This window comes from Hippopotamus amphibius, chromosome 15 (genome assembly GCF_030028045.1).
Source record: "Hippopotamus amphibius kiboko isolate mHipAmp2 chromosome 15, mHipAmp2.hap2, whole genome shotgun sequence".
Taxonomy (NCBI): Eukaryota; Metazoa; Chordata; class Mammalia; order Artiodactyla; family Hippopotamidae; genus Hippopotamus; species Hippopotamus amphibius.
In genome coordinates this window covers 11,404,475-11,428,337 of record NC_080200.1, presented here as the reverse complement: position 1 = coordinate 11,428,337, position 23,863 = coordinate 11,404,475, and the positions used below count along the sequence as shown (strand labels likewise).

General features: G+C 40.1%; 1 protein-coding gene and 1 pseudogene across 1 annotated transcript; one reads left to right on the top strand and one right to left on the bottom strand.

The window, feature by feature from the left end:
- Positions 1 to 1,343: 1,343 nt before the first annotated feature.
- Positions 1,344 to 21,980, bottom strand: LOC130836234 (zinc finger protein 14-like). Its single transcript, XM_057708301.1, has 4 exons — positions 21,960 to 21,980; positions 5,343 to 5,469; positions 5,065 to 5,125; positions 1,344 to 2,910 (listed from the first exon to the last, which is right to left on the bottom strand). Exons 1-4 carry the CDS (start codon positions 21,978 to 21,980, stop codon positions 1,344 to 1,346), a joined length of 1,776 nt encoding a protein of 591 aa, XP_057564284.1.
- Positions 10,791 to 10,869, top strand: LOC130837605 (U6 spliceosomal RNA; annotated as a pseudogene).
- Positions 21,981 to 23,863: the final 1,883 nt, after the last annotated feature.

The window sequence follows — 23,863 nt, the reverse complement described above, 5'->3', positions numbered from 1 at the left end:
AGGCCTTATGCTTCTGTCTCCTATACAGGTGACTTCAAAACCTGACTAAATCATACTTCATTTTTGCATTCCAAGTTTCATGTAAGTTAGGCTTTGGTGGCTTCTCACAGTTCACATTACTCACGTTAATATAACAGGATCAAGAAGGGTCATTGCCAAATCTAAATTTTATTGTCCTTTCACATGTCTCTCTTCCTAATGTAAATTCCATAGTCCAAATCCTGGCCAAAAGAAATGACAAAGTGTAAAGGACAAAAGATGAAAGTAATAATTCACAAGAGACCAAACTATGATAAACTTTGCATACTTACAAATATACAGCAATTATATATTCCAAGGAAAATAGAATAAGGATCTTTAGGCAATGAAAAGATAGTTTTCTTCTAAGTAAAGTGGAATATATATATATATATAGAGAGAGAGAGAGAGAGAGAGAGAGTGAATAAGGCATATCCAGTGCTTCCCATAGGAAGCCAGTAGGAAAAAAAAAAACCAAATTTTCACTTTTCAATGTCCCTTTCCTTCCACATAACTTACAAAATCAGGTAAAAATTAAACCTACTTGCAGATTAGAAACAAACTTCAATTCATGGTTCCAATAGACTTCAAAACAGACACACAAAAAATTATTAAACAATTAAAAGAAGAAAACTACCTATTAATCTTTTAGGAACTATTGCTTAAGGAATACCTACAAAATTATCTCACTTTAATGTGCACTTGGAAAACTAATCAGAAATCCATACTATAGAAAAGCACTTTAAAAATGAGTCAATTACAAAGAAAATATATGTACAAAATTTATAACATTTGTTTCATGTTGTGAATTTTCAGACAGCTTACCCACAGTACTTACATGGAGATGATTTCTTCCCAGTGCAGTTTTTATATGACTTTGAAAATACTTGTTGAAATTGAAAAATTTCCCCTATTTTTCAGTTATAAGGTTTCTATCCCATGTACATTTTCACATGGTTTTGTAAGGATGTGGGGCAAGTGGAGGTTTTCCTACATATTTTACATTCAATACAATTCTCTCCAGTTCAAATTCTTCTGTGGCATCCCAAGGAAATGTGACTGAAGGCTTTCGCACATTCCTTACATATATATTGTTTCTCTCCAGTGTGCACTCTCATGTGTCCTTGAAAATGCTGTGTGATATACGAAGGCATTCCCACATTCCTTACATTCAGTTTCTCTCTGGTATGAATTCTTGTGTGTTTGAATATAACAGGGAGTGCTGAAGGCTTTGCCATATTGTTTGCAAAAACAGGGTTTCTCTCCAATGTGAGCTCTTTACTATATTTGGAAAGAACTGGGACACGCTCCTTACATTTTTAGTGCTATTCTCCATTATGAGTGTTTTCATGGTTTCTTAAAGAACTGGGACAACTGAAGGCTTTACTACAAGTTCTACATCGATAGGGTTTTTCTCCAGTGTGAATGCTTTTATGTGCTCCTAAGGAACTGGGACAGTCAAAGGCTTTCCCACAGTCCTTACATTTGCAAGGTCCATCACCAGTATGCGTTATCATGTGCCTTTGAACATTTGAGGGATAAATAAAGGCCTTTCCACATTCCTTACATTCATAGGGTTTCTCTCCAGTATGAGTTCTTTCATGTTTTCGAATGGAACTGAGATAAGCGAAGGCTTTACCACATTGCTTACATTCATAGGGCCTCTCCCCAGTATGACTTCTTTCATGTATTTGACGACAACAAGGAAAACTGAAGGCCTTACCACATTCCTTACATTTATATGGTTTTTCTCCACTGTGAGTCCTTTTATGACAACGAAAGTAATTAGGACAATCAAAGACTTTCCCACAGTCTTTACATTTATAAGGTCCATCTCCAGTGTGCTTCATTGTGTGTCTTTGAAATTTGGTAAGAGAACTGAAGGCTTTCCCACATTCCTTACATACATAGGGTTTCTGTCCAGAATGAGTCCTCTCATGTTTTCGACAGGAATTTGGACAAGTGAAAGTTTTACCACAAGTTTTACACTTATAGGGCTTTTCTCCACTGTGTCTCCTTTCATGACTTCGAAAGGATCTGGAATAACTGAAGGCTTTACCACATTGCTTACATTCATAGGGTTTCTCTCCAGTATGAGTTCTCTCATGTTTTCGAAAGGAACTTGAACAACTAAAGGCTTTACCACATTTTTTACATTCATAGGGCTTTTCTCCAGTATGTGTCCTTTCATGTCTTCGAATGTAACTGGCACAACTGAAGGCTTTACCACACTGCTTGCATTCATACGGTTTTAATCCACTATGCGTTCTCTCATGTTTTATAAAGTAACTGGGACAATTGAAAGCTTTATCACACTGTTTACATTTATAAGGTTTCTCTCCAGTGTGTGTTATTTCATGAATTCGACAGTACCTGAGAGAACTGAGGGCTTTACCACAGTGCTTACATCTATAGGGTTTCTCTCCAGTATGAGTTCGTTCATGTTTTTGAAAGTTGTGGTGATATCTGAAGGCTTTTCCACATCTTTTACACTCATAGGGTTTCTCTCCAGTGTGAATCCTTTCATGCCTTCGAATGGACTGGCGAAGCTTGAAGGCCTTCCCACATTTCTTACAATCATAGGGTTTCTCTCCAGTGTGAATCTTCTCATGGGTATGTCTGGATTGACGATGCTTGAAGGCTTTCCCACATTCCTTGCATTTATAGGGCTTCTCTTCATATTCCTGATACTCACATGGTTTGGGTGTGGTGTGAGATGTCACATGCCTATTAAAGGATGAACGATGCATGAAGACTCGTCCACATACACTGAATTCACATAGTTTTCTTCCAGTAGTTTTCTTTTTCTGATTATGATTTGAAATTTGGCTAACTGTTTCCCTATGCTGAATACCTTCTTTATTTTTATAGAGTCTCTCCACCATATGACTGCTGTGAAAAATAAGAAGCATTTTATTAATGAATTTTATTAACTATGTTTAGTAATAGTTATGATAATGAAAATTTGACCATTTTTCAAGGCAAGCGCATGTGTTCTGCACATTCTGATTGAAAATGAGTATACTAAAGCTCTCCACGATAATCACAGCAACTATCAAAACAGTAATATTCATAAATGGTGATTCTGAATACTGATTCCAAGTGTACTATTTTTCAAACACTCAACATTTAGGACACATTTGAGAAAAGATTTGATGCAAAAATTCTAAGATTCATTAATTTTAAGGCTGGGCTGGTTTGTTTTATTTCTTTGTTTTAAAATGTCATGGTATAAACAATCTTGAGAAAGAAGAAAGGAGCTACAGGAATCAGGCTCCCTGACTTCAAACTATACTACAAAGCCACAGTAATCAAAACAGTATGGTACTGGCACAAAAATAGATCACAGATCAATGGAACAGGACAGGAAGCCCAGAAATGCTCATGCACTTATGGTCAGTCAATCTATGACAAAAAAGGCAAGAATACACAATGCAGAAAAGACAGTCTCTTCAATAAGTGATGCTGGGAAAACTCGACAGCCACATGTAAAAGAATGAAATTAAAATGTTCTCTAACACCACATACAAAAACAAACTCAAAGGACTTCCCTGGTGGTGCAGTGGTTGGGAGTCCTCCTGCCAATGCAGGGGACATGGGTTCAATCCCTGGTCTGGGAAGATCCTGGAGCAACTAAGCCTGTGTACCACAACTACTGAAGCCTGCACGTCTAGAGCCCTCAAGCTCTGTAACACGGAAGCCATTGCAATGAGAAGCCCACAGACCACAATGAAGGGTAGCCCCCACTTGCTGCAACTAGAGAAAGCCCATGTGCAGCAACGAAGACCCAATGCAGCCAATTAATTAAATTAAAAAAAACCTTAAAAACAAAAACAAAACAAACTCAAAATGGATTAAAGACCTAAATGTAAGACCAGATACTATAAAACTCCTACTAGAGGAAAACATAGTCAGAACCCTCTTTGATATAAATTGCAGCAATATTTTTTTGGATCTGTCTCCCAGAATAATACAAACAAAAGCAACAATAAAAAAATGGAACCTAATTAAAATTAAAAGCTTTTGCCTGGCAAAGCAAACCATAAACAAAATGAAAAGACAACTTACTGAATGGGAGAGAATATCTGCAAAGGATGCAACCGACAAGGGATTAATTTCCAAAATATACAAACACCTCATATAGCTCAATATCAAAAAACCAAAGAACCAAATCAAAAAATAGGCAGAAGACGGAAAAAGACATTTCTCCAAAGAAGACATACAGATGGCCAACAGGCACATGAAAAGATGTTCTACACTGCTAATTATTAGAGAAATGCAAATCAAAACTACAATGAGGTAACACCTCACATCAGCCAGAATGGCCATTATCAAAAAGCCTATAAACAATAAATGCTGGAGGGAGTGTGGAGAAAAGGAAACCCTCTTACACTGTTGGTAGGAATGTAAACTGGTACAGCCACAATGGAGAACAGTATGGAAGTTCCATAAAAAAGTAAAAACAGAGCTACCATATGATCTAGCAACCCCACTCCTGGGTATATATCTGGAAAAGACAAAAACTCTAACTCGAAAAGAAACATACATCCCAATATTCACAGCAACACTATTTATAATCACCAAGTCATGGAAGTGGCCTCAAAGTCCACTGACAGATGAATGGATAAAGAAGATGTGGTATCACTTATATGTGGAATCCAAAAAAATGATACAAATGAACTTATTTACTAAACAGAAATAGACTCACAGATATAGAAAAAAAACTTACGGTTACCAAAGGGGAAAGGATGAGAGAGGGATAAGTTGGGAATCTGGGATTAACAGATACACACTACTCTATATAAAACAGATAAACAACAAAGACCTACTGCATCGCACAGGGAACTATAGTCAATATCTTGGAATAGCCTATAATGGAAAAGAATTGGAAAAAGAATGGATATATATATGTATAACTGAATCACTCTGTTGTACACCTGAAACTAACACAACATTGTAAATCAACTGTAGTTCAATTAAAAAAAAAGTCATGGCATACTAACATTCTGTCACAGGACATTGCTTTTTCATGTGAGCGTAACTTACCTTAGATTTGTCCCATGACTTTCATACTGATCTTCAACATCAGGGTCTTCCCATTTTTCTCCTAAAATGCAGACCAACAGCAACAAAAAATCATTATAAGTTACAAACTAATAGAGAAAAGTTGTTAACATGACACATCCATGATAAGCTATGACCATGCCTGGTTTGTTTACCAATGTAGTCCCTTTCCACATTTCACCTCTTGAAAGTGCTGATGAGCAAGCAACATTGGTTCTCTAATTGACTAAGTAATTAAGTAAGAATGTCGTCATCCCTACCTATTGAGGTCAAGTTCCTGAAGGTTTCCTGCATCACATCTCTGTAGAGTTTCTTCTGGGATAGATCCAGCAGAGCCCACTCCTCTGTGGTGAACTTCACACTCACATCCTCAAAGGTCACTGAATCCTAAAACATCCCAGATGTGTATGTGAGAGAATGGAAAGGATGAAGAGCATCAGCAATCTATACTCAATTCAAAGGAAGTTCACATATGACTCTGTGGTCTCTAAACATTCGTTCTATAACTCTGTCATTAGAACTCCCACTCTATGGTGACACTCCGTCATGAATTCAAGAGCATCATAAACACAAGGAATTTACTGTTACATTTGTATTGTGATCACTTCAAGTCTTTATTGCTCTCTTTGTCAAGACATAGAGCACCTTGGAGAAATAAGTGAAATGCTATACAAATGAAAGAAATAATCCATTTTAAGCACACCAGTTCCTTCTGATAGAAACTTTTTCACTCCCTCTTTAATACCCACCATATCATGCAGCACTCTACAAGCACAGGTTCACATGTGCACAAGGTTTTAACAAATAATATAGCGAAGAACTGGAAGGTTTTTTTCCTATTCTCATCATCAAACACGATGCCAAAGTCCTGTGGAAATCCAACTTGTAACAAGATCCAACTAGTCATATTGTCCTAAATACTCCAGGCCAATGGAAGTAGTTAGATCGTCAGATCCAGGTGGCTGAATGAAAATATTCTTCTGGAGGTGTATAAATTAAAACTGGAGGCAAGATATACAATGAAGAAAAGACAGCCTCTTCAATAAGTGGTGCTGGAAAAACTGGACACCTACACGTAAAAGAATGAAATTAGAACACTCCCTAAAACCACACACAAAAATAAACTCAAAATGGATTAAAGACCTAAATGTAAGGCCAGACACTATAAAACTCCTAGAGGAAAACATAGGAAGAACACTCTTTGACATAAATCACAGCAAGATCTTTTTTGATCCACCTCCTAGAGTAATGGGAATAAAAACAAAAATAAATAAGTGGGACCTAATGAAACTTACAAGCTTTTGCACAGCAAAGGAAACTATAAATAAGACGAAAAGACGACCCTCAGAAGGGGAGAAAATATTTGCAAGTGAATCCACAGACAAAGGATTAATCTCCAAAATATATAAACAGTTCATGCAGCTCAATATCAAAAAAACTAAACAATTCCATCAAAAAATGGGCAGAAGACCTAATAGGCATTTCTCCAAAGAAGATATACAGAAGGCCAAGAGGCACAAGAAAAACTGCTCAACATCACTAATTATTAGAGAAATGCAAATCAAAACTACAATGAGGTATCACCTCACACAGAGGTATCACCTCTGCCCGGTTAGAATGGGCATCATCAGAAAATCTACAAACAGTAAATGCTGGAGAGGGTGTAGAGAAAAGGAAACGCACTGTTGGTGGGAATGTAAATTGATACAGCCACTATGGAGTACAGTATGGAGGTTCCTTAAAAAACTAAAAATAGAATTACCACATGACCCAGCAATCCCACTACTGGGTATATACCCAGAGAAAACCATAATTCAAAAAGACACACGCACCCCAATGTTCACTGCAGCACTATTTACAATAGCCAGGACATGCAAGCAACCTAAATGTCCAACAACAGATGAATGGATAAAGAAGATGTGGTCCATATATACAATAGAATATCACTCAGCCATAAAAAGGAACGAAATTGGGACATCTGTAGAGACATGGATGGACCTAGAGACTGTCATACAGAGTGAAGTAAGTCAGAAAGAGAAAAGCAAATATCATACATTAATGCATTTATGTGGAATATAGAACAATGGTACAGATCAACTGGTTTGCAAGGCAGAAATAGAGACACGGATGTAGAGAACAAACATATGGACACCAAGAGAGGAAAGTGGCGGGGGGCGGGAGGATTGGGGTGGGATGAATTGGGAGACTGGGATTGCCATATATACATTACTAACAAGAAAAAAAATTATCAAATTGTACACTTTAAATATATGCAGTTTATTGTATATCAATTATAAAAAAATAAATATATGCAGTTTATTGTATGTCAATTATACCTCAATAAAAGTTCTTAAATTAAAAAAAAATTGGTATAATATTCATCATCTACTCAGTTTTGCCATCCTTTTTCTCTCTCATTTTATGGGGTTAGGAAGTTATTCAGAATTAGAGCCCAGGCATGAGAAGGAAAACAGGACAACTTACACCTCCACAAAATCTCTACATTCATGTGCCGTAGGATGGCTTCTGAACAATTTTTAAGACACATCGTCACCCATACTGAGATGATAAGATCACAGAAGACCTCTTTTCAGCAGAATCATAAACTGTAATTTGGGCCTTGATGACCTTGAGGAACAGGTTAAGACTTGAAGTTTGCAAGGGATTCATTAAAATATTCAATGGTTTCATGGTGAATTTGCACAAATTATAAAAATACGTAAAGAGTTCAACAGAGCTTCCCTCAAAAACAAACAAACAAAACACAAAAAACCAAAATCAACCAAATGAAAACCCTTTCTCTAATTTCAGCAGCAAGTATATCTGACCAGCCACTCTAGAGGCTGTCCTCCCACCTTCTCTCATTTCTGAGCTCCCAGTTGGGGCACAGCAGCATGACAGCCCATCCTAGGTATAGGAATTCCCTAGTGGCATCATTTCCTAAATGCTGGTCCCTGAAAGACATCAATTGTCCACTGATGTCCACGTGGAGGGAACAGAAAAAAGGCTCCCATCCCTCAACTCTGATGCTAGAATTTGCTTGTTTGGTAGAGCAACATCAATGAAGGAACACCTCTCTTGTTGTGGGATCAGGGAATAAGAGGAGCTGCCTAGGGCAGCCCTAATTACTCCTTCTTCCCTGGATCAACAGCGATTGCTCATAACAAAGTCCAACTACCTAGTGTGCAAAGGACACTGAACATTAGCAGGCTAAGACCGCTTATCCTTAGTAATGCTTGCTCACAAATTTCATTTTTCACTGGTATCTGGGATCTGTGATTTTGGGAGTAAGCCAACCAACCTTACAGATAAAAGTGCCTCAATAGCCTAAAGTGTTTATGGGAACAACAGGGTATATGGTAAACTCCTGTTTTCCTTTGGAGAGTCTGTAATTTTGTTTCATGTTCAGCAGAAGGTGCAGACCTGATCAGCAACCCCCTCCCCAAACAGCTCTGGGCACTGAGTCTCTAATTTGTTACTTGGAGAACTGAGCCCATCCTGTGTGATTACACTGAGACAACATTTGAGAGCTTGCTTCTGGTTTCCTCCACATCAAATTTAATTCAATACTAAGCAAGGCTAATACAAAATATGTAATGATTCTCCTGGAAAATTTAAAAAAAAATTATTGGGTAATGTCAAAGTAGACCGAAAAAAGTAAAATGATGCATGTGTTCTTAGAAAGTATTCAGTGTTGCCCAGATGTCATCTCTCCCAAATGATATATTTATTAAATTTCACAAATACCTAAAACAGTTTTTAGGACTCAGTAAAAACTACTCCTTCAAACCTAATAGGAAGAAGGAATGTCTAAAACTGGACAAAGTCTTCTATGGAAAAATGTGGTAGTCTACCTAACACACCTCTATGGTAATTCAGACGATACAAGTATTAGCAGAAACAAAAACAAACAGAACAAAGGAAAGGAAAAGTGTCTTCCATAAACCAGCATTCAATTTGGAAAGCTGTTCAAGGACAGAACAGGAGAATAGTGGCAAATATCATGAACACTTGACTACATAAGGGACAAACTGTTATTCAATTGGAAAAACGCAGCATATTTCCCTCCATTCCATAAACAATAGCCTACTCATTGTAGATTTAAATGTGAAATATAAAACTAGGCTACTTTTAGAAGTCACAGGTAGATGTTTTATTGATAGAAGAATAGAAAGAATATTCTCATATAAGCAAATGAGCTATAAAGCCAAAGTCAAAAATATTAAAATTAAGGTAGTTAAAAGATTCATAAAAAAGGGAAGAAAAATATCTGTAATGCACACAGATATAAAAATATAAAAGGACTACTTTGTAGAGTTAAAAGAACAGAGACAATTTAAAAATGTTAAAAGAGGCAAAACATATTTAACAGATATGAAAAGGGTAATGTATGAAAAAATGTCCATCACCTTGGCGACTGGGTAATAGGACACTAAAATGTCCAGTAAATCTCATTTCACAGTGACTAGAACAAAAATTAGTCAATTTAATGATCCCAAGTGTTGAAGGCCATTGTGAAAAAAATCATTAAATTATGGACAAGTGTAGGAACAGCCAAATGATACACTCCATTGCTATTTCCCGTGAATTTGAACTTGATCACTATTTATAGTCCAGCAATTTTCCAACAATGTCCACAGAATATATTGCATAGTTGCACTTGGAGAGATATACAAGGGTGAAATATACTAATATCAAGAGATCTGAAGATTTTATCAATAGAACAATAAAGCAAAGAGTATTGCCAAAAGCACAGCATGTGGGACTTCCCAGGTGGTCCAGTGGTTAAGAATCTGCCTTCCAATGCAGGGGATGTGGGTTTGATCCCTGGTTGGGGAACTAAGATCCCACATGCCACAGGGCAACTAAGCCCGCACACTCTAGAGCCTGTGCACTACAGCTAGAGAGCCCACTTGTGGCAACTACTGAGCCCACATGCCACAATTAGAGAGAAGCCCGAGCACCACAATGAAAGATCCTGCATGCCGCAACTAAGACTCCATGCAGCCAAATAAATAAATAAATTTTTTTTAAGTGCAGCATGTTACCTATTCTATAACTGTTACAGTCTCCTGCACAGACAGATGAAGCCTCACCTGACATTTAGTTCAGATGTCTGCAATGATGATAACATACATACACCTAAAGAGCATGATTTCTTACTTCTATGGTACAAGTGTTTGGGAAGAGGAAAGGAAGCCTCTCAAGAAGGAAGAAAATGCCTTAAGACATCAAGGAAAGAAGGAAAGGAAACTGGCCTGGGTTTTTTATTGACCTTAGGGGATGGGCTAGGGTGAGAATTCAAGTACTGAAGCGAGGCCTTCTCTGGATTCAGTCACTTGCCAGAACCAAAGGAAGGGACACTGTGGCTTTCTTACCTCCATGTACAGATGTGGGCACAAGTAGATGAAAGAGGAAGTAAGGTTTAAAGCTGTCAGCAGTCAAACATCATAAAAAGGAGTCAGAGACTACTTGCCTATGGTCTGGTATCTAAGGAGCTTGGAAGTCAGTTTCTAGTACCTTCTAGTCCTCAGAAGAAAAAAGCCAAGAAACTTAAAAGCAACAATTTTTCCATCAGAGAACTGAGCTCACAGGATAAATTGCTGTTTCCCAACTAGAACCAGAAATTAAAAAGTAGCCACTTAAAAATATACCCAGACACCCAAAACTAAAATAACACTGTAAATCAACAACACTCCAACAAAAAATTTTAAATAAAATAAACTTGGAACAATACAGAGAAGATTAGCAGATGACATGCAAATCCATGAAGTGTTCCATATTTTTATAAAAATATTGAGTCACTATGCTGTATATCTGAAACTAATATAATACTGTAAATCAACTGTAAAAAAAATAAAAATTAAAAAATAAAAACATATCCAGAATAGCCTCTTTTTTTTAACAAGGCCTGTCCTGAAAACAATCAATTTTCAGCACCCCCACTTCTCCCAGATAGTAAGAGCTGAAGCCTAAAGTTTCAAGCCTCTAGTCAAGACTTAGTGTTTCTGATGTCCAACCCCCATCCTAAAGCTATCTATGAGCTGGCCACAAGTTGACTCATTAAAACAAAAGACACCCTATCACCCTCATTACTCAAGTCATTCCAAGGACTTCAAGAGGTTTTTGCTAGGAATGCAGGACAAAGACCAAATATCTTTCTCATTACATCTCATGATACCATCCAATATCCATTTATGATGACAAACTAATAATAGAAGGGAACTCTCTCTTTATGAGAAAGAATATTTACATGACACCTGCAGCTAACAACATACTTAGTAGTGGGAAACTAGATGCTTTACTGGTAAGAGAGGAATGGAACAGCAAGAAGATTGCTCTCAGTACTCCTATCCAACATTATATTACACACACACACACACACACACACACACACACACACACACACCAAAAACAAAACACACTGTAAGAAGCCCTAGTCACTGCAGTAAGAAGCCCTAGTCACTGCAGTAAGAAAAGAAAAAGAAATAAAAGATATACAGATAGGGAAGCAGGAAATAAAACTGTCCTTGTTCTAAAGCAGTATCAATCAGTATCAGCAGTATTTTGTCTTGTGGAACTGAAAAACACAGCCACAGAAAGACAGAGAAAATGAAAAAGCAGAGGACTTTGTACCAGATGAAGGGACAGGATAAAACCCCAGAAAAACAACTAAACGAAGAGGAGACAGGTACTCTTCCAGAAAAAGAATTCAGAATAATGATGGTGAAGATGATCCAGGACTTTGAAAAAAGACTGGATGCAAAGATCGAAAAGTTTACCAAAGACCTAGAAGAATTAAAGAGCAAACAAACAGAGATATGCAACACAATATCTGAAATGAAAAATACACTAGAAGGAACTAATAGCAGATTAACTGAGGCAGAAGGGCGAATAAGTGACCTGGAAGACATAATGGTGAAAATCACTGATGTGGAAAAGAATAAGGAAAAAAGAATGAAAAGAACTGAAGACAGCCTAAGAGACCTCTGGGACAATGTTAAATGCACCAACATTCACATTATAGGGGTCCCAGAAGGAGAAGAGATAGAGAAAGGACCTGAGAAAATATTGGAAGAGATTATAGTTGAAAACTTCCCTAACATGGGAAAGGAAACAGCCACCTAACTCCAAGAAGTGCAGAGAGTCCCAGAGAGGATAAACCCAAGGAGAAACACACAAAGACATATAGTAGTCAAACTGACAAAAAGTAAAGACAGAGAAAAGTTATTAAAAGCAACAAGGGAAAAATGACAAATAACATACCAGGGAACCCCCATAAGGTTAACAGCTGATTTCTCAGCAGAAATTCTGCAAGCAAGAAGGGAGTGGCATGATATATTTAAAGTGATGAAAGGGAAGAACCTACAACCAAGAATACTCTACCCAGCAAGGATCTCATTCAGATTCGATGGAGAAATCTAAAGCTTTACAGACAAGCAACAGCTAAGAGAATTCAGCACCACTAAATCAGCCCTACAACAAATGCTAAAGGAACTTCTCTAAGCAGGAAATGTAAGAGAAGAAAAGGATCTACAAAAACAAAAACAAAACAATTAAGAAAATGGTAATAGGAACATACATATCAATAATGACCTTGAATGTAAATGGACTAAATGCACCAACCAAAGACACAGACTGGCTGAATGGATACAAAAACAAGACCCATACATATGCTGTCTACAAGAGACCCACTTCAGACCTAGGGACACATACAGACGGAAAGTGAGGGGATGGAAAAAGATATTCCATGCAAATGAAAATCAAAAGAAAGCTGGAGTAGCAATAGTCATATCAGATAAAATAGACTTTAGAATAAAAAATGTTACAAGAGACAAGAAAGGACATTACATAAAGATCAAGGGATCCACCCAAGAAGAAGAGATAACAATTGTAAATATATATGCACTCAATATAGGAGCACCTCAATACATAAGGCAAATGCTAACAACTATGAAAGAGGAAATGCAAGGCAGAAATAGAGACACAGATGTAGAGAACAAACACATGGACACCAAGTGGGGAAAGCTGGGAGGGTTGGGGGGGAATGAACTGGGAAACTGGGATATCAAATTGTACACTCTAAATATATGCTGTTTATTGTCTGTTAACTGTATCTCAATAAAAGTACTTAAAAAAAAAGACATAAGGGGCATTATTCAGGTTCAAAATTTGAGATACAGGAAGAAATAAAGTACAATGAAAATGAGGAACAGATTTAAATGAATAAAGACTATGCTGAAAATAATAGTAGAATTTTATGAGAAAATATGACCATATTGTATAAGTGGAAGGGGAATGAAAAAAAAAATTGTCCTTGTTCTATATGACATGATTGTCCATGTAAAATACCTGAAAGAATCCACAAGAGAGATTACTCCTGGAATTAATAAGAGTATAGCAAGGCTGAAGGATACCAAAGGAAATGAGGTAACAAGCCATGAAAACACATGGAGGAAACTTAAATGGGACTTCCCTGGCAGTCCAGTGGTTAAGACTCTAAGCTCCCAATGCAGGGGACGTGAGTTCAATCCCTGGTCGGGGAACTAAATCCCCCATGCCATGTGGTGTGGTGCAAAAAAAAAAAAAAGTATACTGCTAAGTGAAAGAAGCCAACCTCGTAAAGCTACACACTGTATAATTCCAAGTATGTGACAATCTGAAAAAGACAAAACTGTGAGCCAAGAAAAAGATCTCTGATTGTGAAGGATTTGAGAGTTCAAGGGAAGAATGAATGAATAGGTTGGGCATAAAGGACTTTTAGGGAAATGAAACTATGCTATAGGATACAGAAATGAAATGAAGGATACGTCATGAAACATTTGCCAAAATCTATAGATCTTTTAACACAAGGAGTCAATGCTACTGTAAACTGTACATTTTAATGTATCAACATTCACTGGACAATTTTAACAAATGCTCCACACACAAGATTTAAAAAATAGTGTATACTGTGTGGATGTAGAGGGGTTATGTGGGAACTCTCTGATCTACTTTTATTTTTCTGTAAACCTACAACTGTTCTAAAAAAAAAATGAAGTGAATTAGAAAAAAAAAAAAGTTGAAGACAGACTCATTGCAATTCACCCTGATGACTGATGACCAAATCAGGACACCCTTTCATACAACTGATGTGAACTTATTTCAATAAGCCAGTATAGTATTCCATGAGCCTGACACCCATTACGGAAGTGAAACTTCAACTGAATGCCGTGTTGGAGAGCAGCACTGTACATTCTAAGAAGTGCCACCATTACTACTGGTCATGTCTGGTACTCCAACATGGATGAGAGTGTCCTGGTGAGTCCCTGCATTGTGGACCTAGTATATGTACACACGAGAGTAACCTTGACTTCTATTTTGGGTTATCTCTAAATCAAGAGATTCCAACATTCCTTTTAATACAAAGGGGCAATTCTTAGACAATTGTCCAAAAGGGTGTGGATACCTGTAGATGGGGCCAATTTTGGGTCAGTATCAAGATGACTGCATGATGTTTGCTTAGCTGTGTGGCCCTGGGGTTGGTCTTTCATCAGCAATATCACAAGGGATGAAGAGCAGCAACTCCACTGGGCTCATCGTGCATGAATGCATGTTGTCATCCTTAAAGTCCATGTGCACCCCAGAGCTGTGTATTCAGTGAATCCCAAGGAACTCCCAAGGGAAGTCTCCATCTGGGGGTGTGGTGACCTCTTCCAAGACCATTGCATCCTTTAAATGGACTGAACAGAGAAGAGGCCACCCTCCTGCAGGGGGCATAAACCAGGACAGGTTTGGCTCCATCGTATCATGTGGCTGTGCTGGTAGGCCTGCCAACCCAATGGGGTGCTAGTTCCAGGGTCAAAGGCACAATGGGCAGCTCAGCAGAGGGTCACAAGCTCAGTGCTTATGAGACCCTTTATTTTCAAGAGAGCTCAGTATGTGACAGTCACTGCGGCTCTAATGGCAAACTGCGGGGCACAGAGCAGTTTCTTGCATCAGAAGCCTACAGACAATTTAAGGCCATTGTGGGTAACTCCAGGAGGCATGAAAGGTCACTGAGGACTCTACAGTGAAGGAGCCTAGGAGGGCAGTAACATGAGTGAGTGTTATGTGTAGCTGTTGTCCAGCAATTTGAACACAGTCTAGAGCCTCCTGTGGTAGGGGTGACCTCAAGGTTGGCCAATTTCCAAACAATAGCAGATATGCGCTCAGGTAAAATTAGTAAACAAGGAAAATGTTGCTTCCCAACACCAAAAGGATCTAGTAGATCTTGTGGGTGCTGAAAAAAGACTATATAACTATTTCTTCACAGTGTCACAGAGGGAGCAGCTGTCTGATTATCAAAGAATTTTCAGGAACTTAACAAAGGCATGAGGGCCTTATATTACATATGGGCCAATGGCCCATCCACTTCTTATGAGCCCCCATTCCAATACTCATTCTGAGTGTGAAACGAATGTCCTCAGAGGAGGATGTCGTTAGTGGGATGTCATACCTGTGCTCCCGGAGCAAAGTGCATGCAGTTTGGATCCTGCCTGCAGAGACTGTGAAATGGCAAGGCTGCTGAGGTTCCCTGAGGGTAACCAGGTAAATAAGTACCATGTCTATTCACAGGTGAAGGCCAACTGCACCTAAGAGGCTGCTGAAATAGGCACTGAAGAAAACAGACCTGGCCGAATCTGTTAAAACAGGGTATTTCCCAGTTGCTGAGTGGATGGCGTCAGTAATTTCCAAGATGTTGGGAGCTGGGAATAAGGGCTTATCAGGTGCAACCATAGCCTCAAGGTTGCTGTAATCCACTGTGAGGTGCCATTCACTCTTTCTGGGTTTAAGAACAGGCCAAATAAGGCTATTAAAAGAAGAAGCACTGAGAATAACTGCTTCTTCCTAAATAGGTTTCTTATAATGGTTTACAATAATTCAAGGTGCTGTTTAATTTACATTGGGCCATATTAACGAATATAACTGTGGGGTCTCATTTTGTCAACCTGACTTAGAAGTAGGGAAGACTAATTTCAATTTGTGAATCGTTGGGTTCAGAGGTTTCCTGTTGATGGTGAGATATTTTTAGGACAATGGGTGATATGACTGAGAAATTTAGGCAAGGGTTCTGGCAAGATATACCCACTTGTTCTCTTTATTATATTCACAAATTCCCCTAATGTGATGAGTTATAGTGCTTAAATTTAGTGGGATCTTCAGGTATACCAGTAACTTGAAACTGAGTTTGATTATTTACATACAATTTTGTGACTTAGTGCATTATAGATGTTACTATTAATTCAAACTCTGTGTTGTAGAGGACCAAAAGCCAAGACGGGCCCTTCCATTTTTTTTAATGTAAATTCTCTAAGCATACTTTGGATTCTAAATGGGTCAAATTGTGGTCCTTTGCTCAGTACCTTTGTTTTCTTTTTCCCTTCCTCCTGCCCTTTCCCGTTTTGTATTTTAGGTCACTGAATATAATGGGGAAGGAAGTGCCCTCTCTACCCTGGAATTCACAATTTTTTTTCCTCCAGAGACCCTCACACCAGTGCCAACGGGGTAAGAGTCCTCCTCCATGACATCTGGTTCCTTAATATGAGGGTGAGTCAAAAATTATTCGCACTCTGGCTATAGAATTTATAGAAGTTTTGATATAACCAGAGTACAGATAATTTTTGACTCACCCTCATTTAATGTAAGTAACCCAACCTTAAATCAGTTACAACTAATTCCTTTGCTGTGTCACAGTGAGGTTATGGTGTTGTCCCTAACAACTCAGAGGGTCAGGATCTTTTTTGCAGTAGAGACAGGGCAGCAGCAGCAGAGGTACTGCTGGTGAGCCCTCTGGTATTTGGAGAATATACTCAGCCCACCATCTACTAGCTTCCTTCCCTCTCTTCTCTTTGAGATAACTGCTCTTTAAGAAGTAACCACTGGGCTCATCTCATTCAAAAGAGAAAAGGTAGTCAAACAATAGTGCAGAGATACAGCAGAGTCCTAGTTCCTCCTCAAGGGATATATATACAGTAATATAGCTCTGAGTTCTGCAGGAACTAAGGCCCCTACCCAGGTGGAGGGCAGAATGATGATGTTGACCCTCCTGACTTCATAAACTAAAGCTTAGACTCTGTCAACCTTTGCCCCAATTCTGTGCTGAATTCTCCTCTGCTCAAGCCCTTCATGAATATGCATGTACCCTTAGCTTAAAACTTCCCCACGGGACTTCCCTGGTGGCAGGGGACACGGGTTCAATCCCTGGGCCAGGAAGATTCCACATGCCGCAGAGCAACTAAGCCCATGTGCCACAACTACTGAGCCTGTGCTCTACAGCCTGTGAGCCACAACTACTGAGCCCACGTGCTGCAACTACTGAAGCCTGTGCGCCTAGAGCCCTGGCTCCACAGCAAGAGAGGCCACTGCAATGAGAAGCCCATGCACCGCAAGGAAGACTAGCCCCTGCTCACAGCAACTAGAGAAAGCCTGCACGCAGCAATGAAGACCCAACACAGCCAATAAATAAATACATAAAAAACAAAAACAAACATAGCATAGAGATATATACACTACCAATTGTAAAATAGATAGCTAGTGGGAAGTTGCTGTATAACAAAGGGAGATCAACTAGATGATGGGTGATGCCTTAGAGGGCCAGGACAGGGAGACTGGGAGGGAGGCGAGGTAGGGAGGGGATATGGGGATATATGTATAAACACAGCTGATTCATTTTGGTGTACCTCAGAAGCTGGTACAAGAGTGTAAAGCAATTATATTCCAATAAAGAGCTTTAAAAAAAAAACAACCAACCAACCAAACAAAAAACTTCCCCAAATTTGTTGTTCAGGGTGACAATGCTTTGGGAAAGATCCCCAGTGTTCTCCTTACTTGCTGCAAGTAATAATAAATCCTTCCTTCTCCTGATCTTTGGCTTGGTTGTGTCTATTGGTTCAACACCCACCAAGAGGTGAACCCAGTTTTTGGGTAACACAGTAAGCAGTACGAGCTTGAACTCAGTAACACTAAGACCCCTCCTAAAGTTGGGGAGACACCAGCCTCAGTCACAGATGGGTTCCACCTTAGGTGGAACCCAGGACCTCTGTTAGGAGGGCCCCATCCCCATACTCCTGCTCCCAAAAAACAAAGAAATACAGAAACTGCCAATTCAGAGTCCTCTATATATGGAACCCAGGCTTGGTGGGGTGAACAAGACCACACAGGACAGAAGAGCGCAAAGGAGGAGACCCCAGCAAATAGCAGCTCACAGAGGAGAAGCCTCTAGGCGTTCTTATCAGCCTGTCCAGGTAAGAAGCACTAGGGAAAAAGGGAGGGGTGAGGCTTAAGTTTTCAGTAGTTAAACATCAAATACGTGGATCCCCACCACTCAAGAACAAACAGAGGGAAAACGTGCATTTAGAATGACTTGTTTTTATATAAAGAAACACTGGCAGGATGATGAAGTAATCAAAACTGGTTCTTTGAAGGTGGCTGCAGTAACAGCACAGAAGTGGAGCAGGATATGTGGGCAGGGAGTTGTCTTAAGCTAGTTTCCTATCTTAGAGATTTTTTTTTACCCCTCCCATGAATTATTTATTTAAAAGAAGGAGAGGGACTTCCCTGGTGGTCCAGTGGTAAAGAATCTACCTTCCAATGCAGGGGACACAGGTTCAATCCCTGTTCTGGGAACTAAGATCCCACATGCCGTGGGGTAACTAAGCCCGTGCACCACAACTACTGAGCTTGCACGCCTCAACTGGAGAGCCCATGTGCCACAAACTATAGAGCCCATGCACCCTGGAGCTTGTAGGCCACAACTAGAGAGAGAAAACCCACATGCCACAGCTGGAGAGAAGCCCTTGCAGTGCAACGAAGACCTGACACAGCCAATAAAATAATAACAATAAATAAATAAATAAATGCAAATAAACAAATAAAAGGAGAGAATTTTTATATGCCATATTTTGCTATGCTTAATCATTATTTTATATTAACTTTTACATTTAAAAATTAATTTTAACTTTTCTACATAGGATACCACCCCAAGATTTAATCCTTTAAACGTTAAGAAGTAGAAGACTGCAGACTGTAAATAATTTACAAATCCCTTTCTAACTAAAAGGACTAGGGGCATTACAGTTGTTCTTCCACTATATGTTCCACAAGGATGACATTTTCAGGAATGAATGGCATACTATAATACATTGGAGCTTACAAATTAAGTGCTGAAGTGAACTAGGAATTTCAAATATTTACAGAGGTTTTGAGGATTTTCCTCTTATTGATGAAAATAGAAATTCAATTGTTTTTTCCTCACATCCACTAAAACAGGAATTCATTTATCTCAGGAACAGTGTAGCCTTAAGTGTCAAAGTTCTCTAGTGTCAAAATTCTCTACAGACCAGCACATACACTGACCTAAAAATGGAAAAAGCACCTGCGAACTTAAATACACCCATCTCACATCCTGAGGTTCTCTTGACTAAATGGAATAAAAATTCTATTTTGCTCCACAATTTTCTGCCTTACATCATCTCTCTCCATCAACTTACATTTTAAGATCCTAAGTTCTAGTGCAAACTAGAGTTAAAGGGCTGCGATAGTTAATGATAAAAGAATCCAAAGGAAAGCAGAGTCAAACACTGGAATCAAAACAGATAAGCAGTCTGCTTCCCTAAAATTCAGAAGAAAAATCCACTTTCAGAAAGTTGAACATATTCCAGACTTGGGGTCTAAACACTCTGGGTTGCGATGGAATCCCAAGAGTGGGCCAGTCCCTGATGAAGGAGGGCAGGGATAGGTGAGCACCCACAGGCATGAACTGTGGAAGCTCTACACACCCTCCCCTCTTCTGTAAGCATGGAAGCACTCCCTCCCCCAGGCTTCTATTATCACAAGTCAGGAAACTCTTCGCCCGATTCAGTTTAAGGTTCTTACCCAAAGGAACTCCTCAGTTCATAACCCTTTTGTCCACGAGACGGAACACCTGATCTTCACAGACTTTCTTAGTGTGCACAAATTACACTAACTGCACCTACGCTGTGGATGCAAAACTCAAACAGTATGTCTAAAAATGTCTAGGCCTATGGAACTACAACTAGAACCTCAAAAAAAGCAACATCTCCACCCCCATGTGTGGGTGCACCCCCAGCTTTCCAAAGCTCTGCATCTCCTCTTACTGTAAAGATTCCTTCTGTGGTGGGTGTGAGCAGGTAGGACACCTGCAGGGGGGAGGCTTCCCACGAAGAATCAACTGGTTTCTGGAGTACTTCCCTTTGCAGCCTCAAGGGGGTTTTGTGAGGCTCACTGAACACAGGCCTCTACTCTCCCTGGACTTTTCTTTGGATCATTGAAAATTTAAACGACACTAAAGCCAGTTTTTGTTTGTTTGTATGTATGTATGTATTTGTTTATTTGTTTATTTATTTATGGCTGTGTTGGGTCTTCGTTGCTATGCCTGGGCTTTCTCTAGCTGCGGTGAGTGGGGGCTACTCTTTGTTGTGGTACGCAGGCTTCTCATTGCGGTGGCTTCTCCTGTTGCGGACCATGGGCTCTAGGCACGCAGGCTTCAGTAGTTGTGGCACACAGGCTTAGTTGCTCCGCAGCATGTGGGATCTTAGTTCCCCGACCAGGGATCGAACCCATGTCCCCTGCATTGGCAGGTGGATTCTTGACCACTGAATCACCAAGGAAGTCCCCCAAAGCCAGTTTTTGAATAATGCAGCAAAATTACTTAAACCCAGTGTTTATGTGGGAAGGAGAAAAAAACAACAACTGTAAAGCACTTTAGAAGTTCAAGCAGAAAACCCCAAATATCTATTCCATCCAGAATAAAAGATGTCAGTTAATTATTATTTCCATGGCAAGAAATTCATTTGTAAATAATTATACGGATTTCCCTGGTGGTCCAGTGCTTAGGAATCTGCCTTCAAATACAGGGGACATGGGTTCAATCCCTGGTCAGGGAACTAAGATCCCACGTGCCACCAGGCAACTAAGCCTGTGCACTCTGGAGCCCAGGAGCTACAATAGAGAGCCAGCGAGCCGCAACTAGAGAGAAGCCCCTGTGCCACAACGCAACGAGAGATCTGCCATGCCACAACAAAAGATCCCGCGTGCCGTAACTAAGACCTGATGCAGCCAAATAAATACACAAATATTAAAAAAAATAATTTATTATACTTTAACACTTTTGGTCCAAGCCCTGCAATTTCATTTGAAAACATCCAAAAGTAAAAGCACAGACCTCAGAAACTTACTACACACTTTCAGGGAAAGAAAGAGTGAAAGCAAAATTCTTAACAAACGGAATTAACACAAGAATATTTTATTTTCTCTCAAAGTCACCTCTTTCGTGGCTGTTTGGAACTATTTAATACTGCCCTTAGAGCTCTATTGATTAAATACGTTTCCCTTTATTGAAAAATGGAGACTAAGTCAATAAATCTCTTCGAAGTGACAAACCCAGAGAGAGGCAGTGCTGACAGGTGAGAATACCCTGGAAAGTTTCCACAAAAATAAATTCCACCCAGATGCGTGTGTCCTGTAAAGATGTGGGAGGAGAGGCACCAGCTTTTCACACAATGTACATGGTTCCATGTGGCTATTTGGCTTTCTTCTCATATAAAATATCCATAGATAAAACAACAAATCTTTAAGAGCCATCTATGGTTCTGTGGGAAAAGGATAAACAGTTAAAATATTGGGTCCCTTTGAAATGCACCACAGAGGACAAACAGTTGATAGTGCTGCTGCGACTCTGGAAAGGTGAACCTGTCTTTGGGAATCAAGGGACAGAGCTGTGGATTTAAGACCCTGCTCTAAAAACAAAAACACTTCTAAAACTCAGAAGAAAAGGAGTCCCGCTGACGGGAAGGGAGAGACTGTGGACTCCACTGAGCATAGCTCCTTCCACGCACGATCCCTGGAAACCCAGTCATGGTCGTTCCTGACGACCCTCCCTGTGGTCACCGCACAATCTAGGGGAGACGAGGGACTGCGGGCGCGCAGCTGCCCACAGAGGCTTCGGGGTCAGGGCCCAAGTCGCTGCGCGCAGCGACGGGACTGGACTCCTGGGGTCCCGGCTGCCGGCCCCGCCCCCACGCTACGTGACGGAGGGGACTGAGGTCCGAGCGGCGACACATGCGGAACCGGTCCTCAGACCCCAGGGACGACCGCGCGCGGGCAGACTCGGGTCCCGCTGCGGCCGGTTCCGACAAGACCCTCCAATCCGTCTCTACATCGCGGGGCAGCACACTCACCATTATTAGGTTCCTCGAGTCCCTCCTGTGACTCTCACGACCGCTGCACGTCACACAGCGAGAGATGCTGCGACAAAGCAGCCAGTGATCATCAGCGACGCGAGATCCGAGCGAGTAGGGACGTCTGTGCGTCTACCCACCCACCTTCCCCAGCAGGGTTCTTGATTGGACAGTTTGAGAGGCCACGCCCCTCACGCTTGAGTGACAGCAGGACAGGAAGATGCTTGTCTGCGGGAACCAGCCTCCGCTAGGAGGGCGGCGACCTGTCCCCGCAACGGATATTTGCGTTTAAACCGAACCTCTTCCCAGCTTGGGGCCTCCTGTGTGGTTTTCACCCAGTTCTTTGTGAACACGGAGGCACAGGGAAATGCTGATTGAATTGACAAATGAATCAAGTAAGCACAGCCGCCGAGTATGGCCCAGATCAGGCGACACTGAAACAATAGGGTCTTACGTCCTGTAAGGGTCAGGGTCTTGGCTTACTTAAGTCTGTGAAACCACTCCAAACTGTGACCCTTGTTTAGAAACACAGACACTAAAGGTGACCCCGCCGTCTGTAATAAAGAGTCTGGTTCCATTTTAATATTTGTCCTTTGACGGCATGTAGCCTTCCATCCATCCCTGCCTCTTCCCCACTCATATAAAATTATGAAACAATTTGCCAATTTCTTACAAAGGTTATAGCTGGCATTATGATAGGTTATTACACTGAATCTTCAGATCATTTTGTGGAGTAGTGCCAGTTCAACAATGTTAACTCTTTTGAACCGTGAAATTGGGATGTTTTCCCATTTATTTACACTTGTCTTAATTTCTTTTCACCATGTTTTGTAGTTTTAAAAGTACTCACGTTAGGTTTAGCTTCTTTTTCTAGTTCTTTTAAGTGTAAATTTTGGGTGTTAATTTGATATCTTTCTTAATACAGGTGTTTATGTTTCCCTTTTACTATTCCTTATGTGCTTGTGGATGTCTCCCCGGCTGTGTTTGGGTATCTCTAGAAACTCAGCCTTAAGTAGGCTGTGTCTTCCAGCTCTCTGTTTTACAATCCACTCTTTTTATACTGAGCCCATTTGCTATGGTAGGAAGGTACTGGTGTGGGAAAATGTTCTCTTATGATTAAGCCCTGGAAACATTACATTTTGGCAGGACAGAAGCCCTGGACTTATGAACCTCAGAACTTCTTAGTATTCATTCCTTCTATTTTGTCACAAAGGACACCTGAAGGGTTAGGGAGTTGTTTGACTGCTCTGTCCCATTTCACAGAAAGTTTTGGCAAGTTAGTTTTAAGAAAGAGCATAAGTTATAGGGAACACAGTGCTTTGTGTACATATCAAAATGGTCTCCTCTGATTCCCGCACAAAGCAGGAAGCAATGTTTTCCCATTATTCATGATGAGAACCTGGTTGGGCTCCTGTAGGAAAAATTCACAAATTTGGGTGTTGGTGGGGGGCGGGGGTCCCTGAGACTGGACTCTCAAAAGGTTTTAAATCTCAAGCTAGTCCAGTCTGTGTCTCCAGCAAATGCAATTACCAATTTAAGTGTTCCTAGAGGTTGCTGCCTCC